This window comes from Astatotilapia calliptera, chromosome 20 (genome assembly GCF_964374335.1).
Source record: "Astatotilapia calliptera chromosome 20, fAstCal68.1, whole genome shotgun sequence".
In the NCBI taxonomy this organism is placed as follows: domain Eukaryota; kingdom Metazoa; phylum Chordata; class Actinopteri; order Cichliformes; family Cichlidae; genus Astatotilapia; species Astatotilapia calliptera.
The window spans coordinates 18,647,856-18,664,923 of NC_137441.1; the positions used below are offsets into that span (position 1 = coordinate 18,647,856).

The 17,068-nt window shown below is 40.3% G+C and overlaps 1 protein-coding gene across 1 annotated transcript; it reads left to right on the top strand.

The window, feature by feature from the left end:
• Positions 1-963: 963 nt before the first annotated feature.
• gpr173 (G protein-coupled receptor 173) lies at positions 964-9,720 on the top strand. The gene is made up of 3 exons (XM_026155123.2): positions 964-1,631; positions 1,703-1,773; positions 8,107-9,720. The coding sequence occupies exon 3, from the start codon at positions 8,230-8,232 to the stop codon at positions 9,412-9,414; it is 1,185 nt and encodes a 394-aa protein (XP_026010908.1). The 5' UTR covers positions 964-1,631; positions 1,703-1,773; positions 8,107-8,229; the 3' UTR covers positions 9,415-9,720.
• Positions 9,721-17,068: the final 7,348 nt, after the last annotated feature.

Here is a 17,068-nt window from a genome sequence, read left to right on the forward strand (position 1 = left end):
AAATAATCATTCTGTACATTCGATAATCTTTAATCCTACAACTGTTTACAACTTGCATAGTTCCCATTTCTGTATAGCTGTATATCCCAGATTCTGTAAAGTTATTTATTTCATATTCTGTATAGTTTTTTCATATTTATATCCTGTTCATATCCTGTACATAGCTTGTACTCACTACAGCCTGTACATACTTATAGTTATAGAATATTCACAACATACTTCATACCGTGTACATTATAACATACCATAATAGACCCATTTCTGTAATATACTCACATATCTATATTATTGCTAATATATATTGTAATATATCTATATCACTAAGCACTTCTGGATGGATGCAAACTGCATTTCGTTGCCCTGTACCTGTGCATGTGCAATGACAATAAAGTTGAATTCTATTCTATTCTATTCTATTCTATATTTATCTAGAATCTTTTCTCCCTTATTGAGTTAACTTCAGTAATTACTTACTCAAACCATCAGAATGTATTTCCTGCAGGAAGAGCAATCTTGTTCTTACAGTAGATTTTTCATTTTAAATATTTTAAGGACAAACATTGCAAATTTAAATGTAGTAATGTTACCGTATATTGGAGCATCATTATGACACTATTATGAGATTATTAATAGAAGTGACGCCATTACTTTATTAAGTGCTACTCTGCTATGTGGAATCATAATAAGATACGATCTGCAATTACGGTATATTGTAAAAATACATGAGATTTCATGTCAATTTTAAGCTTCATCAAAAGGATTTGATTTAGTGTGTCGTTTTCTTTAGATTAATTGTGAAAAAATGCATTTATTCATTTTTACTCTTTACAGATGAAAAGTAGCACTCATATGATGTTAGTTTAAATACAATGGGGGGAAGGGTGCCCTCATCCCCGTGCTTCAGATCGGCCCTGTCCGTGGAACTAACGGGATTAAAATCACTGATACCAGGAGGAGTTGCCTGTTTTGGTGCTCATTACCGAAGCTGGGCCCACAGAAGCTGTCCTTTGCATACTGCATTTCCATCTGCCAGTTCACGGCCGGAGATATTTCCATCTATGCTGTAATCCCACGTATGCTCCTGTTTATCATGCCTGGGTACTGACAGGCTGCGGGACACAATGAGGACTGGTATCCGTGTCATCGCGCAGCCTGGAGCTGTCTGGCCTCAGCACGTTAGCAAGCTAACCAATTTTTTCTAAGCAGAAGCCCTGCATTGCTTCGACATGCTAAAGGATTTCATGAACAACACACGGGAGGTTTCCTCCGACTTGACTGGAATACTGCGCACGGAAGTGCAGCGAGGAATCGTCAAGGTTTCCGACGACCGCAAGAAGCAGAGGATCCACAGGGCGTCTGTTGCTGTCTGACAGCCCCTACCAAACATGGCTTTACGGCTGCTTTTACAGGATATTACTGCCTCAGATTTCTAACATATAAACAGGAGATACGAGTTGACAGCATACGCATCATAAAGTGTTTGAATGGCGGCGTACACACTGTGTGCTGTGAATGGGACTAGGCGCTTACTGGCCACCGGCACAGGTTGTGTGAAAAGCACCGAGATATGACATGCACAAGAAAAAAGAGGAAAGCTGCTTTTGCTTCTTTAAACCTTTTGATTTTTAAAGGTAGTGTGCAACACTTTTTTTTAAATACAGATTTGGTCCACCGGCAACGTTACCTATGCTTCTGTTTTTAGGCTAGAAGCCAGGTGCATCACCGTATTTCATGTAGACTGCAACAGACGTCTGGACAAGCAACCCACGGCAGGTAAGGAGCTCAGTATGACTGCCATTTAATATTGCCTACACAAAATGTCACACTTTCTGCTTCTGTGTGCCTGTATATTTATCTGAGTGCAGTAAGCTCTTGCTGGCATTTTTCTAGCATCCTCTAGGCCCAGACAATTGTAGCTTGCTAAGACTGTTGCCCTTTGTCTGCCCCAGCCTCTACAGGGTGAGCACCAAATGAGGGCCTCTGAATGTAGAACAAATCAGAATGTTGAAGCATGCCTCAGAGCAGCATAAATGATGTTGATGATAAATAATACAGGATTTCCAGCAGCTATACAACCTTGATCAGCACTGGGACTGCCAACTTATTTAGTATCATTTGATGTTTGGGCCATTCACAGAACACAGAACAAACTCCTGGGGGCATATAGACAACACTGTTTCAGGTTTTGAGACAGCCACCCTCCTTAAGGCTGGACTGTAGCACCCGGTGGCCCCCATGTCCTCAATAGACCTGTAGACTCCATGTAGGGAAGCCTGATGCTGGGTGCAGCTGTCAGAAACCAACAATGTACATCTCATCCAGTGAGCTTTGTCGCCTCCTCCCACCGATGTAAAGCTAGAGGTACTGGGTTGCTGTTGCTACCCAGTTCCTGACAGTGACTCTGCCCTCCGCCGCCAACCAACTTTCAGCTTGACAAAGCCCCTCCTTTAAGATGCACAGCCTCTCTCACAGAATTCACCACAGCTCCCAGCCTGTGGCTTAGCAGGGCTTCAATTCGTGTTGACAGTGTGCTCTTAGCTCTGTATTTTTGTAAATCCTATCAAATTAACTTCAACATAAATCCTAAAACGTCAGCAAGAGAATTCCTTCGGTAATGTGTGTTTTCCGATGGTTGTCAAATTGCTGTTTTAAACTGTCATCTCAGTGCTAAATTAGAAACATCCAGTTAAACAGTTAAACTCATAAGGAACAGTTATTCCTGCCACTTAGTGAAGCCAGGGATTTGAAACTCTGCTCTAATCCTCTTCTACCAAATAAACAGGGAAGAGCAGCATTGCTTTTTCACTTTTTGATATAGTCTTGAACAAAGCTAAAGTTTGAAGTGTCGGGATGTTTTGTTTTTACAAAGTGGGTTTGGGATTGAATTTGCTAATACAAGTTTAAATGTAGTGTCATCAATGACGGTTAGCCTTCCCGAAGCAGAAATAAAATGTGCTGAAATTAAGTCACCACTGTAATGCAGTGCTCTGGTTTCTCTGCATTGAAGAGTTATCATTTAAACCACAAAGTGATATTTTAGTTTGACATATCCACAAAACTGTATTTAAGAGTGTTCTGGTCTTCTTTCCGTGTGGTCGTGGTAGCACTGTTCTTTTTGAGAACAAAGCTTTTTTTCTTGCAGCCGTGGTATGGATGCCATTCTTGTTCAGTGTTCTTCTCTTACTCTTCTTCTCATCAAACTGAGGTTATTGTACTCGGCCCTGTTTACTGTTTGACATTTATTCAGCTGTGTGAAACCCCGGAAGAACCCTCCAGAGCAGTGGTGGTCCTAGCCTGTTTGGCGCCCTGGGCCCCCCCACCCCACCCACACACACACACACAGACAAAACATATTAAGGATTGTACATTAACATAAAACTGTTGTACACACACACATATAAAGACAGAGAGAGTATGCATAGTATGCAAACGGCTACAAAACAGCCATGATAATTCGTAATACAATGAGAACAGGACAAATCAACAATTGACAATGACTAATTAATATTAAAATCTGTAACATAATGTATTGTTTGGAGTTAAGTCTGTTACTGTTGCTATTTTTACCATTTCTTCTTGGAGCAACTGTAACACACATAATTTCCTTAGGGATTAATAAAGTATTCTTATTCTGATTGTTTCAGGATACATGACCTGCCATTATCCAATGACACATCTGCTTACCTGTATCTTTTTCTCGTTTCTCTTCCTCTTCTTTTCTCTTTTTTCTAAACTGAGGACCTGATGGCTTTGAACTTTTCTTGTCCATCTTCCATTGGTTTTAATTTTGCACTCTAGTATGAACAGCCATCCCTCAACCCGAGGATCACCACAACATAATCTAACACACCTACACCTTAGTTCACAGATTCACTTTGTCTAAGGTGCATTTCTGAGATTTCACACAGCCCAGGATTCAAATCATGAATACATAATGGGCTTGGATTTACAACATTATAAATGAAATGTGCTCTATTTGGAAGCAGCCGGCCCCTCCCCTTTCGACGGGTTGTGTGTGAGACTTTAAATCAACAAACTGTAAATTTTAAATTGTTATTGATCCCTTTACCCCTAGTCCTAAAGTGTATATTTATTTTCTTACTCTTCTTATATATATTGTTTGTTTACTTGCACTGTTGTAACTGGAGCCTCGTCGTCTCGTCTCTCTATACAGGGAGTGCAGAATTATTAGGCAAGTTGTATTTTTGAGGAATAATTTTATTATTGAACAACAACCATGTTCTCAATGAACCCAAAAAACTCATTAATATCAAAGCTGAATGTTTTTGGAAGTAGTTTTTAGTTTGTTTTTAGTTTTAGCTATTTTAGGGGGATATCTGTGTGTGCAGGTGACTATTACTGTGCATAATTATTAGGCAACTTAACAAAAAACAAATATATACCCATTTCAATTATTTATTTTTACCAGTGACACCAATATAACATCTCCACATTCACAAATATACATTTCTGACATTCAAAAACAAAACAAAAACAAATCAGCGACCAATATAGCCACCTTTCTTTGCAAGGACACTCAAAAGCCTGCCATCCATGGATTCTGTCAGTGTTTTGATCTGTTCACCATCAACATTGCGTGCAGCAGCAACCACAGCCTCCCAGACACTGTTCAGAGAGGTGTACTGTTTTCCCTCCTTGTAAATCTCACATTTGATGATGGACCGCAGGTTCTCAATGGGGTTCAGATCAGGTGAACAAGGTGGCCATGTCATTAGTTTTTCTTCTTTTATACCCTTTCTTGCCAGCCACGCTGTGGAGTACTTGGACGCGTGTGATGGAGCATTGTCCTGCATGAAAATCATGTTTTACTTGAAGGATGCAGACTTCTTCCTGTACCACTGCTTGAAGAAGGTGTCTTCCAGAAACTGGCAGTAGGACTGGGAGTTGAGCTTGACTCCATCCTCAACCCGAAAAGGCCCCACAAGCTCATCTTTGATGATACCAGCCCAAACCAGTACTCCACCTCCACCTTGCTGCCGTCTGAGTCGGACTGGAGCTCTCTGCCCTTTACCAATCCAGCCACGGGCCCATCCATCTGGCCCATCAAGACTCACTCTCATTTCATCAGTCCATAAAACCTTAGAAAAATCAGTCTTGAGATATTTCTTGGCCCAGTCTTGACGTTTCAGTTTGTGTGTCTTGTTCAGTGGTGGTCGTCTTTCAGCCTTTCTTACCTTGGCCACGTCTCTGAGTATTGCACACCTTGTGCTTTTGGGCACTCCAGTGATGTTGCAGCTCTGAAATATGGCCAAACTGGTGGCAAGTGGCATCTTGGCAGCTGCACGCTTGACTTTTCTCAGTTCATGGGCAGTTATTTTGCACCTTGGTTTTTCCACACGCTTCTTGCGACCCTGTTGACTATTTTGAATGAAACGCTTGATTGTTCGATGATCACGCTTCAGAAGCTTTGCAATTTTGAGACTGCTGCATCCCTCTGCAAGATATCTCACTATTTTTGACTTTTCTGAGCCTGTCAAGTCCTTCTTTTGACCCATTTTACCAAAGGAAAGGACGTTGCCTAATAATTATGCACACCTGATATAGGGTGTTGATGTCATTAGACCACACCCCTTCTCATTACAGAGATGCACATCACCTAATATGCTTAATTGGTAGTAGGCTTTCAAGCCTATACAGCTTGGAGTAAGACAGCATGCATGAAGAGGATGATGTGGACAAAATACTCATTTGCCTAATAATTCTGCACTCCCTGTATACTGTACTGTAGCGGAGATGACAATAAAGTTTACTTTGACTTCAGCAGCAAGCAGGTGCACCGAGGGCTCTCGCGCTCACTTTTCGTGTATAGAATTTCAAAAAAACATCGGTGCAAATTATAAGTCTGTATCATGATGTCTGGTGTTTTCGTGTTTGTTGGTTTGTTTTTATTTTGTTTTATTTTGCGAGTTGGTTATTAGACGCTGCTCCAGCCGGTCAGTGAATCCCCCGCCACCCCGCCCTCTCCTTTCTGCGCCGCAAGCAGCAGGCGCACCTCGCAAACGAAGGGCACCCTTACTCCCAGCAAATGGGCAATAGAAAACCGATCGGTGCCTATGCCATTCCCAATATGCGCTGGCTGGCGTCGGGGCAGCATGAGCACGATCTTTTTTTTTTTTTTTTTTTTTTTTGCCAATGCCCGTGATGCCGCCCCACGAAAAAAATTGAAAACGATGTGCTGGGAATTTGCTGATTTCCCCGGCTCAGATATTTGAAGTTTAAAGTCTGAAAATATGTTAAAAGTTTATTTTGCAACCCAGAAAGAGTAATAAGAGTAATATTAAAACTAAGTAGCTGCAGTAGTAGTAGCCATTGTTGGAAACTGGAATTGGCTGGGCCAGTCTGGGATATGGTTTTTCAGTTTTGTTGTCCGGGTGGAAATTCATGAGAAATTCGGGAGAATGGTGGCTCCAGGAGATTTTCGGGAGGGGCACTGAAATTTGGGATTCTCCCGGAAAATCGGGAGGGTTGGCATGTATGCCTCTATACCGTGACCTTAAGATTATGCTTAAAACCCCCAAAAGTTGATTCTGTTCATCTGGACATAGCGTTTTCAATGTGAGAAACCTTTCATCACTCATCCAGCCTCAGCTGACTGCAGGTTTCCGCAACCTTACAAAGAGTACATAATGGCTGAAAGTAGCACCACTGGCGAACAATGGGCTGTGAGGTCAGTTTCTTGATCAATAATGTGCAAATTGTCATGACCATTGATGAAAGACCACTGATCAATGGCCATGAGTACCATTCACAGAGAGTTTGGGAATGGCTGCAAAGATGGTCCCCTCTTCTATAGCCACTAGATCACGACCAAACCATGAGAGATCCAGGCTTTTAAACATGAACACTGATAAGGTGGATGGTCTCTCTCCTTTTTAACCCAGGGTCCATGTTTTCCAGCAAGAACCCAGGAACAGTTTTCCACATTGCCTCTGTCCTTTTGCATAAAGAAGGCAACAGCATTTCTGTAGCCTATTCACATGTGACTTCTTTGCATGGCGAAGCTTTAACCTGCATTTGTGGATACCACAGCAACCTGTGCTCATAGACTGTGATTTCTGGCAGTGTTCCTGAGCACAGTGATGTCCACGATAGAGTGATGTCTGTTTTTAATACAGTGCTGGCCGAGGGTCTGATGATTACAGACATTTGTCCAGATTCTCTGAATCCTTAGACAATATTTTGTTCCGCTTTTTCACCTTTTCATTTTCATTATTATAGTTAGTTTCCTAATTGCAGAAGATAATAACATAAACTTTATAGGGCTGAACATCACACAGGGTATCACACAAGACACTGTGACGATCAGAGTTAGTATAAGCCTGTACACTCTGAGTAGTTTTATTGCTTTTTATTATTTGATCATGTTTCTCTTTAGTGTTTAGTAGTAGATCTTTTTCAGAATTTCAGTGTAGATGTTAAAATATAAATACAGCTTATTCACAGTGTTTAGTTATCCCTAGTCAAAAATAAAGGTTGTGAAATTTGACCAAACTGATAAAGATATTATGTATATTTTTATTTCAATTCAATTAGTTTTACATGTCCCAATCCAGCTAGCACTGGTTTGTTTCATAACTGTTATTATCGTTTTTAAAATGATTTTTCACACCTTGTGTTCAGTGTCATGTACCTAAAATTTAACCAAAAAATTAAACAAGTGTCACAGCAAATATTTGCCACTAAAATTCAGTAAAAGGAATAAAAGGGAGGGGATTTCACTTCAATTCTTAAATTAAAAAAATATTTTTTTTAAAATTGACTCTTAAGGGGTCAGGTGAGATTTTATTCCTCAAATTTGGTTGATTATATATGAAATGGCCCAATCGTCATGATTTTCAGTACTCATTTGTAGACTAACACGTGAAAACTCCGGGCGAAGTCATGTTGAACATTTCTGAATTATGTTTTAAGTATGTTTTTGACGTTGCCACCAAAAATGCGGTTTCTGCGTTAGAGAAAAAGAAGCCATGTGTTGTTTTGTCCTTTTAATCTGTGCTAGTAATACATGAGTGACTGAAATGATTTTTAATTTCTGATGAAGAGCCATCAAACGCCTAATTCTTGATCTCCTCTGGTTGTTTTCAGGACCCGTGTGAGGATTAAGAGGCAAGAGGAGAGGTCACAACAACGAAGGGACTTTGCTCGAAATGGAGCAATGTGGGGAGGTGGTGGTGGAGTGGTGACTTTGTTGTCCAAAAAAAAGGTGTTATGGGTGGGGGGGCATTTGGGATGGCAAATGGAAATGAGAGCAGTGAAGGGCCTGTGGGGCCAATGGCAGCAGTGGTGGCTACTGCAGAAGGCATGGTAGCAGACAGTTCATCCTCCGTTATCTCTACGTATATTAAACTGGTGCTACTTGGGCTGATCATATGCATTAGTCTGGTGGGGAACTTGGTGGTTTCTCTGCTTGTACTCCGGGACCAGGCTCTGCATAAGGCACCTTACTATTTCCTCCTGGATCTGTGCCTGGCAGACAGCATTCGCTCAGCTATCTGCTTCCCCTTTGTGCTGGTGTCTATAAAAAATGGCTCAGCGTGGACCTACAGTGTGCTCAGCTGCAAGGTGGTAGCCTTCATGGCAGTGCTCTTCTGCTTCCATGCTGCCTTCATGCTCTTCTGCATCAGTGTAACACGCTACATGGCCATTGCACACCACCGTTTTTACTCGAAGCGCATGACATTCTGGACATGTGTGGCGGTAGTGTGCATGGTATGGACGCTATCTGTGGCAATGGCATTCCCGCCTGTTTTTGATGTGGGCACCTATAAATTCATTCGTGAGGAGGACCAGTGCATTTTTGAGCATCGCTACTTCAAGGCTAATGACACACTGGGCTTCATGCTAATGCTTGCTGTACTCATTCTAGCCACACATGTCGTCTACATGAAGTTACTTCTCTTTGAGTACAAGCACCGCAAGATGAAGCCAGTCCAGATGGTGCCAGCTATCAGTCAGAATTGGACCTTTCATGGGCCAGGAGCTACAGGCCAAGCAGCTGCTAACTGGATTGCGGGTTTTGGTAGGGGCCCGATGCCACCCACTCTGCTGGGAATACGGCAAAACTTGCACAACCAGAACCGGCGACTCTTAGGCATGGAGGAGTTTAAAGCAGAGAAGCAGCTTGGCAGGATGTTCTATGTGATCACATTACTGTTCCTGGTGCTCTGGTCTCCCTACATAGTAGCTTGCTACTGGAGGGTGTTTGTCAAGGCTTGCACAATACCACACCGGTACCTCTCCACCACTGTGTGGATGAGTTTTGCCCAAGCAGGGGTCAATCCTATCGTCTGCTTCTTCCTTAATAAAGACTTGAAGAAAGGGCTCCTTTCCCACCTACCAGCCTGCTGCAGGACTAAACCTCATCTGCCACGAGAGCCTTACTGTGTCATGTAACTAGAGATGATGAAGAAAAAAAACAATGGGCAGCCTACAGATGTATTGTATATTGTGCTTGAGTTATTGTGGCATTTGATGCAATGGAAGGTATTTTTAAGCAGTGAGTGGCAACTTGTGAGTGTAGTGTTAAAACACTGGAATGGTAAGCATGTATTTCCATCTGTCAACCAATTTTCACTCTAAATTCAACAGCATACATGAGGTCAGATCTTGACTTTCGATAACAGGAGAAACATACATGTAAATAATATGCAGTCACTGGGAAAACCAAGACAGACAAATAAACTAAGCTTAAGATTTAAAAAAAAATGCCATTTAGAAAAGTCTTGAATACAAAGGATGTTGGGCTTGTGACAAACAGAATCCTAAAGGACGTAATAAATCCGCTTTTAGTCGGAATCTTAATGTCATCATTATACTGGAATAACTGATGATTGTCCAGCAGCAGTGGCTGATGAGAGTAAAAAAGTGCTCAGCTAGATTCAAACCAGCATTCGTGTTGACTCACCAGTTTTATTAGAATGTCAGTTTTAGTTCACAACAACATAAAGTTTCCAGAAATACAAACGTTAGTTCAAGAAAAGATGTGGAAGGTTGTTTAATGCATTTAGCTGGTGATTACATTGTTGCTGAGTCATATTAATCAAGTATCAACAGGTCATTTATGATCAAATGGAGGTACAGTGGACCCCACAAACACCTTTTAGTGCCCCTGTAGTGGTACGGTACATGGCACCGTTCACAACTGAAACATTTTAGATTGACTTAAAAACATGAATACATAACAAACTGAGACTGGAGAAACCAAGAATTGTTATCCAATCCTCACAACAAAATGCCGTCACATTATAGGGTGTCGATGTGTTTTCAAGTTTCAGTTTTGTGATTTAACCATCAGTGAGGACGCATAAAGATGACGAGGGTGTGCTGTTGAACACAGATTTTAGCAGGACTTGTAAAAGTCAGAATAAAGGGAGCTGCAGAAACATGCTAACAGACTAAAAACCAAAGTAAAACAGGCGCTGCAGAGTAAATGTACCGTAAAGAATTGATGCAGAATCTCAAAGCAGACAGAAGGATTTTCTTTCCTCAAACACACTGTTTGTTTGCTAGTCACTAAAGCAAACCTTCAATCTGTGTTGCCTAAAACATATTCTCGTTGTTGCTCATTAGCTCAACAGAAAATGTGCAGTAGGGGATGCTTTTCAAGCTTTGAACATTTGCAGATAGAACAATTATTTGTTTTTTCATGTTTTGTTTTTTCCTAAGGACAAATCTGAAGTTACATCTGCATCTGTTACTTGAGCAGCTTCACCTTCATTTTAAAGCAGAAAGACGATTAGCTTTACCAGGCATAGCAACCCAGGATTTTTTTAACCCTCAAGCGACCAAGCCATTTCAGTTGGTATTCTAATGACCGAGTGTGCTATCAGGAATACTTTTTTATGATTTGTTTGTGTATTTCACACTACTACTGTTTCCTTTATCCATGTTAGATATTCTGAAATGCTCTGTTGTCATCAAGTATTGTTTTCAACCATTTTTATGCAAAAAAGATTTAAAATACATGTTGTACAAACAAAATGACATTTAAACAGTCCTTGTCTGTTATTTCTTAAAATACATACATGAAATAATTTTTTGGTTTCAGTGATGTTAGAAAAATAATAATAATATGGAAGTGAAGGATGTTTAAGCTATATGAACTATGTGAATGATGCTTTACAATATAGTAAAATAATTTCAACGCCATAATTCTTGTGATCAGTGACAAATTACAGTGCAGAAGTTGGCATTAAGGATATCTATTTATTGTTTGGTTTTAGTTTGACACAAAATGTGGGGGATTCTTTATGATCTGAATTATTAGCTCATCTGGATAAGTGTCTGCTGTTAGTAGCCAATTTATTGCTCCTAGGTGGGTCTGTCCTGAGAGTACACCCTGAATAGATCTAACCACTTTAGCCTAGTGGCCAGCGTTTCGAGCCGTTGTTTGGTAGTTTGGACAGATTTTTTTTTGGGGTTTAAGTCTGGAGACTGTGCTGGACTCCATGTTTTCAAGCTCACCATCTTGTTCTTTGTTCCTGAGGTAGTTCTGGCGTAGTTTGGATCTATGTTTTGGGTCATTATCTTGCTGTAGGATGAATCCCTGACCAACTAGGTACATACCAGAGGGTCCTGCATGGTGCTGCACAATGCTGTGGTTTTGGTTCAGGGAGCCTCTCACTCTGTACAAGTCACCGACCCTGGATCCAGCAAAACAGCCCCAGACCATCACACTTCCTCCTCCATGTTTGACGGTTGATACCACACACTGTGGAACCATCCTTTACCTACTCGACGGTGTACAAAGATCCTGTGTGATGAACCAAAGATTTCAAATGTTGATCCATCAGTCCATAATACCTTCTTCTTCAGTAGTCCAGTGGTGGTATTTCATGTCCCAGCCAAGCCTCTTTGTCTTATTCTGACGTCTGGCTTTCTTGCTGCAACTCGTCCTGTCAAACCTGCAGCTCAAAGTCTTCTCTTCACAGTTGAAACTGAGACTTTCTTACTACGACCACTGTTAAGCTGTGCATGAAGCTGTTTTCCTGTCAGCCGCCTATAACACAAGCTGTTAACTCTCAGAAACTTGTCCTCTGATTCAGTTGTGTCTTTGGGTCTGCAGACCTCTTCCTGTCACAGTTTGTTTCTGAGCCTTTGGATGGTGAAGGAAACTGTACTCACTAACACCTTGACTTTCTTTGCGGTTTCTGCATTGGGGCGATCGTGGCTCAAGAGTTGGCAGTTCGTCTTGTAATTGGAAGGTTGCCGGTTCGAGCCGACTGGATTGACAGTCTCGGTTGTTGTGTCCTTGGGCAAGACACTTCACCTACCGCCTACTGGTGATGGCCAGAGGGGCTGATGGCGCAATATGGCAGCCTCGCTTCTGTCAGTCTGCCCCAGGGCAGCTGTGGCTACAACTGTAGCTTGCCTCCACCAGTGTGTGATTGTGAGAGTGAATGAATAGTGGAATTGTAAAGGGCTTTGAGGGTCTCAAAAAGTGCTATATAAATGCAATCTATTATTATTATTATTATTATTATTATTATTATTATTATTATTATTATTATTATTTCTCTGTAGGACACACCAACATTTATAAGTGTTATGATGGTCTGTCTCTCTTCCATTGTTAATCGCCTTTTTCTCACCATTTGTGTACCATCACACTACTATCTGCAGTACAATACTGTTCAACTGATGCTCATGAGGGTATGGTACCACAGTGTGTTCCAACACTGCTTATATGCAGACAGAGGGGGTTGGAAGTAATCCAGAAAAGTTGGAACAGCTGTAGGAATTAGTAGCACCAGCTTCAAGGCTTGATCAAGCTCCATTGTTGCAGAACAGCTTTAAATTGTTAATCCATTTTGTGCTCCTGAAAAAGGCCTTTTTGCATAATTCTGAAATGTACATTATTTTTCAGTTTAGGGAACCTTACCTTTTTTTTTTTTTTTTTTTTTTAAACCTCTGGCAGTTCACCACTTACTTTTGTACCATTTCAAGCTATTCATTGTACTTGAACGACTTGAATTGCAATAAATAACTGGAAAAATTAGGGTGTTCTAAAACTTTTGATCAGTAGTGTATATAAAATCCCACTCACCCTGCGGACCGTCTTTATCCTTCAAGCTAGGGTCTTGTACCAGAACCCTGGGATCTTTAGGGTCCTGCACAGTACATGTGCTGATCCTAGGACTGCGCCCTTCTGAACAGAGACCTCACATCTGTTTCCAGGGATCTGCTGAAGCCACTCCCCCAATTTAGGGATCACTTTCCCAAGTGTTCCAATTACCACAGGTACTGTTCCCTTCACCCTCCACATCTTTTTGAGCTTCTCTCTCAGACATTGGTATTTCTCCAGCTTCCCATGTTCCTTCTTCCTGATGTAGCTATTACTTGGTATAACTATATTTCATTACAGCCATCTTCCTCTTGGTTAGCCATCACCAGTTTATCCATCTATACCTGGAAGTCCCATATGATGTTAGCTCGGTCATTCCCCACCACCCTAAGGTGTGTACCCCATTTTAACCCTGGGACCTTCCAGGCCATGCTTGGCACAGATGTTCCTGTATACTATTCCAGCCACTTGCTTTTGGCGTTCCATGTATGCCCTGCCTGCTAGCATCTTGCACCCAGCTGTTATGTGCAGGATTGTCTCGGAGGTATCTTGGCACAGCCTGCACCTGGGGTCTTTCCTGTTGTGGTAGACATTAGCCTCAATCGATCTTTATGAAAAATGTAAACATTTTTAGAATGAAAAAAATCACAGTGTGACAAACCCTGAGGCACTAGGTTCGTCAGTTAATCTACTTGGTCACTTGAAGGTTAAAATTGCAATCAGGAGGTAGTAATTCAAAAGTTACATTTTATTCATTATTTCTTATGTTTAAAAATGTAGAACAAAGTCAATATTTTTAGTTGCAATGCTGAGTTATCAAGGACACCCATTTAAACACAGGACACAAAGTCATAGCAAGTTGGCATGCTAAACAAGAACATTCCTCTCTTCCCACGTTTAAACACACGAATGTTAGGTTAATTGAGGATTCTAAATTGCCCACATACAGCATGTGAGAACAATAAAGTGCTTGATGTATATTTAAAAAAGTGTCATATGAATGTATGCTATGAATGAAAAGCGCTGTATAAATGTTAGTATCACTAGTCACTTCATATCCCTATTTTCGTTTTGACAATGACCTTAAAGCAGCTGAAAAAGAAAGATACAAACAGTGTCAGCATCCACTTTATATTTATATTGCAAAACTGATTGGATCTAATAGTCATTACAAGAGAGCGTACACTGGAAGACATAGCTATTGCTTTATTTTTGCCTAAATCTAGATAAATCAATTAAACTATGCGTCTTCTGCAACTTTTTACAACTTATGAAGGTGGAAAGAGATCACAGGGCAGAGGTGTTGTCAGTGCATGTCTAAAATCACAGCATACAGTTAAGCCTGTGAGGGTAAAAAGCGTGTTTGTGGTTAGCCCTTTGTTTCTGTCATGGCATATGGCCTTACTTCCATACAAACACCAAACCAATGCAACTGAGTAGCCAAGAGTATAAAAATGTTTCTTCTTCTGAAGTTATTGAGCAAGGAAAGGGAATACTCTGGGCACTTGCACTTTCCATCAAAAGCTGGTGGAGTCACCAGCAGAAAGTGAGAGCATCAAAAATGAAAAGTGACTTTTCTATTGCAACTTGTTGATACGAGTGAGGTCTAATCTGGTTTGTTGCAGTTTTTCTATGTTCTTTTCCTTTGGAATATCAACCCGTGGAATGAAGGGGAATGATTGCTCTTTCCATTTCCATTTTTGACAAAGCCACAGGAAAGTGTGCATCATGTCTGTTTTTAATTGCCTTGGGCAAATTATCTTTTGTAAATTTACTATGACTTCTGAACTATTTGGTGTGTATTATACTGACAGGTAACTTTGAAATGCAGCGAAAAAGCTTCTTGATTATCTTAGTTTTACTGTGTGTGTGTGTGTGTGTGTGTGTGTGTGTGTGTGTGTGTGTGTGTTTATTTCTTTCAGCAGGTGTGAATGGGTGTATGTGTAATGTATTGGTTGCATGGATGTAATAGGAAAGTCACAAAGGAAACACATACCATATGCATAGCGCATTTCAGAAATATCACTTCTGCGAATTCTTTCTCAGAACTTCTCTGTTGACCTTTTTCCTGTCACAAAGATATGAATGTGTTTTCAAAACAATGACTTTTAAGTCCTTTTTCAAAACATGTTATTAATTGAATGTTTTTTAGGTTTTTTTTGTTTTTTGTTTGTGTATGTATCTAGGGAAAATCTATGAAGCTTGAGCTCAAGATCAAGCATCCAGTCATTCCCAGTGCACAAATCTGGCCTTATCCTGAATGTTTAATTATAAAGTCATTTTCAACTAGAATTCTAAAATATACACATGGCATCACTTTTACATCAAAAAGGGGTCAAAAGGTTGCTATCTTTGAAAGATGACCCCAAATTATCCTGATTGGTTCTTCTTCATATCTTACAATTAAAATACTTAAAGGCTGTAAAAGGATTTTTCTTCTGACCACCACAAATCATGTGGCACAGTGGTTGGTTTCCCATGTTCTGTATTTAAAAGAGGAAAAATAGGTGATTGAGCCATATGCATGTCTCTGGCAAGTTATGATTTCTGTTGTTGGTTTTGTAATGAGAATAAATTATATACTTGAAACAATGAGAACATGGTTATGATTATGAGTAGTTGGTATCAACACAGTTTGCTCTGATGTGATGATTTCATACTGTGCTCAGCTTTGCTATAGCTGACGAACAGTGATGGTGGTGATCATCGTGGGCAGCACAACTGTTCTGACAGTTCATCAAAAACTATAAAAACCAGCAAATATATTTAGTTTCATTTGCTGAGAATTTGTGTTTTAAGCTAACACTTTACACTTTGTTCAGCTAATTGTTTAAAACCTCCAAAGATGTGAGTCCTAATATGGAGTGGTAAAACTCGCCTGTAAGTGATGTAATCATATCCTGTTCCCGAAACTTGGTTTCATCTGCTCAAAGTTTGTCTTTGTTGGGGTTTTTTTTTTTTTTTTTTTTGAGAGCTGTGCTTTTACATATTTTCCTGTTCTTTAGTGTAGTCAGTGGTTTCCATCTTGCACTGTGAATTCTAGTAGCTTTGCTGACTTAACTTTAACAAAATAACTTAACTTTAACAAAGGTTAAATTAACTTTTGTTGATCTGTGGAACCAGCACCCGAATACAGGAAGTCTGAATCAGCTCTCTGTTTAAATAGTTTGTTCTCTGATCCTAGGAGTATTATCGAGTAGGCAGCACAGAGCTTGGATGGAGCTGATGGGCAAGGGAACTCGCCCAGTTTATTCTGCCTCTGTCCTCCGGATGTCTACCCCACCTACTCGGATAAAAAAAAAAAGAAAAAAAGGAAGAACATAGTGAGTACCCTTCCAGGCCCTGTCTTCTACCAGCCACGCGTGTTCCAGTAACTCCGCTATAGATCAGTGCTTTGACTAGGTTTAATTCAGTGGCCTCAAGGGAACACTAATCAGCCAAGGATGATCACGTGATCGTGTGTGATCATGTCTACACACAAAAAATCCAGACACTAGAATAATTTTCATTACTCAAACTAAATTTCTCATCAATCATATTAATTAGATTTATACTTTTATTATATTTTTGATTAAGAATTAAAGACACTTTACTATTGGATGGTCAATTTCTGTTTTGAAGAATAATAAAGTAAGTTACCAAATTGGTAATAAATGTGTTTTAGTCTGACACAGAGGCAACATTATTTGACCTTTAAAAAGTTAACTTTCAAAATAACTGTGTTGCACAATTATCCTGTTCACATATAAAACTATGTTGGATGGATTTGCTGGTGCGTGTTTAGCAGTAAAGACTAGCTGTCCTTGCCACTGTTCCAAAGGATTTTGGATTGTTTTGGGAACTTGCTGACTGTTGTACATGTTTGAACAGAAATAATAGGCGTGTCAGAGTACCCAGAAGGAACCTGCGCATTCACGGTGAGAACATGAAAACTCCAAACAGAAAGGCCAGAGGCTGGGTTTAAACACAGGACATTCACCGTAA

Excerpts from the sequence above, each read along its gene's own strand:
- gpr173 (XM_026155123.2), top strand. The coding sequence starts at position 8,230 with ATGGGTGGGGGGGCATTTGGGATGGCAAATGGAAATGAGAGCAGTGAA.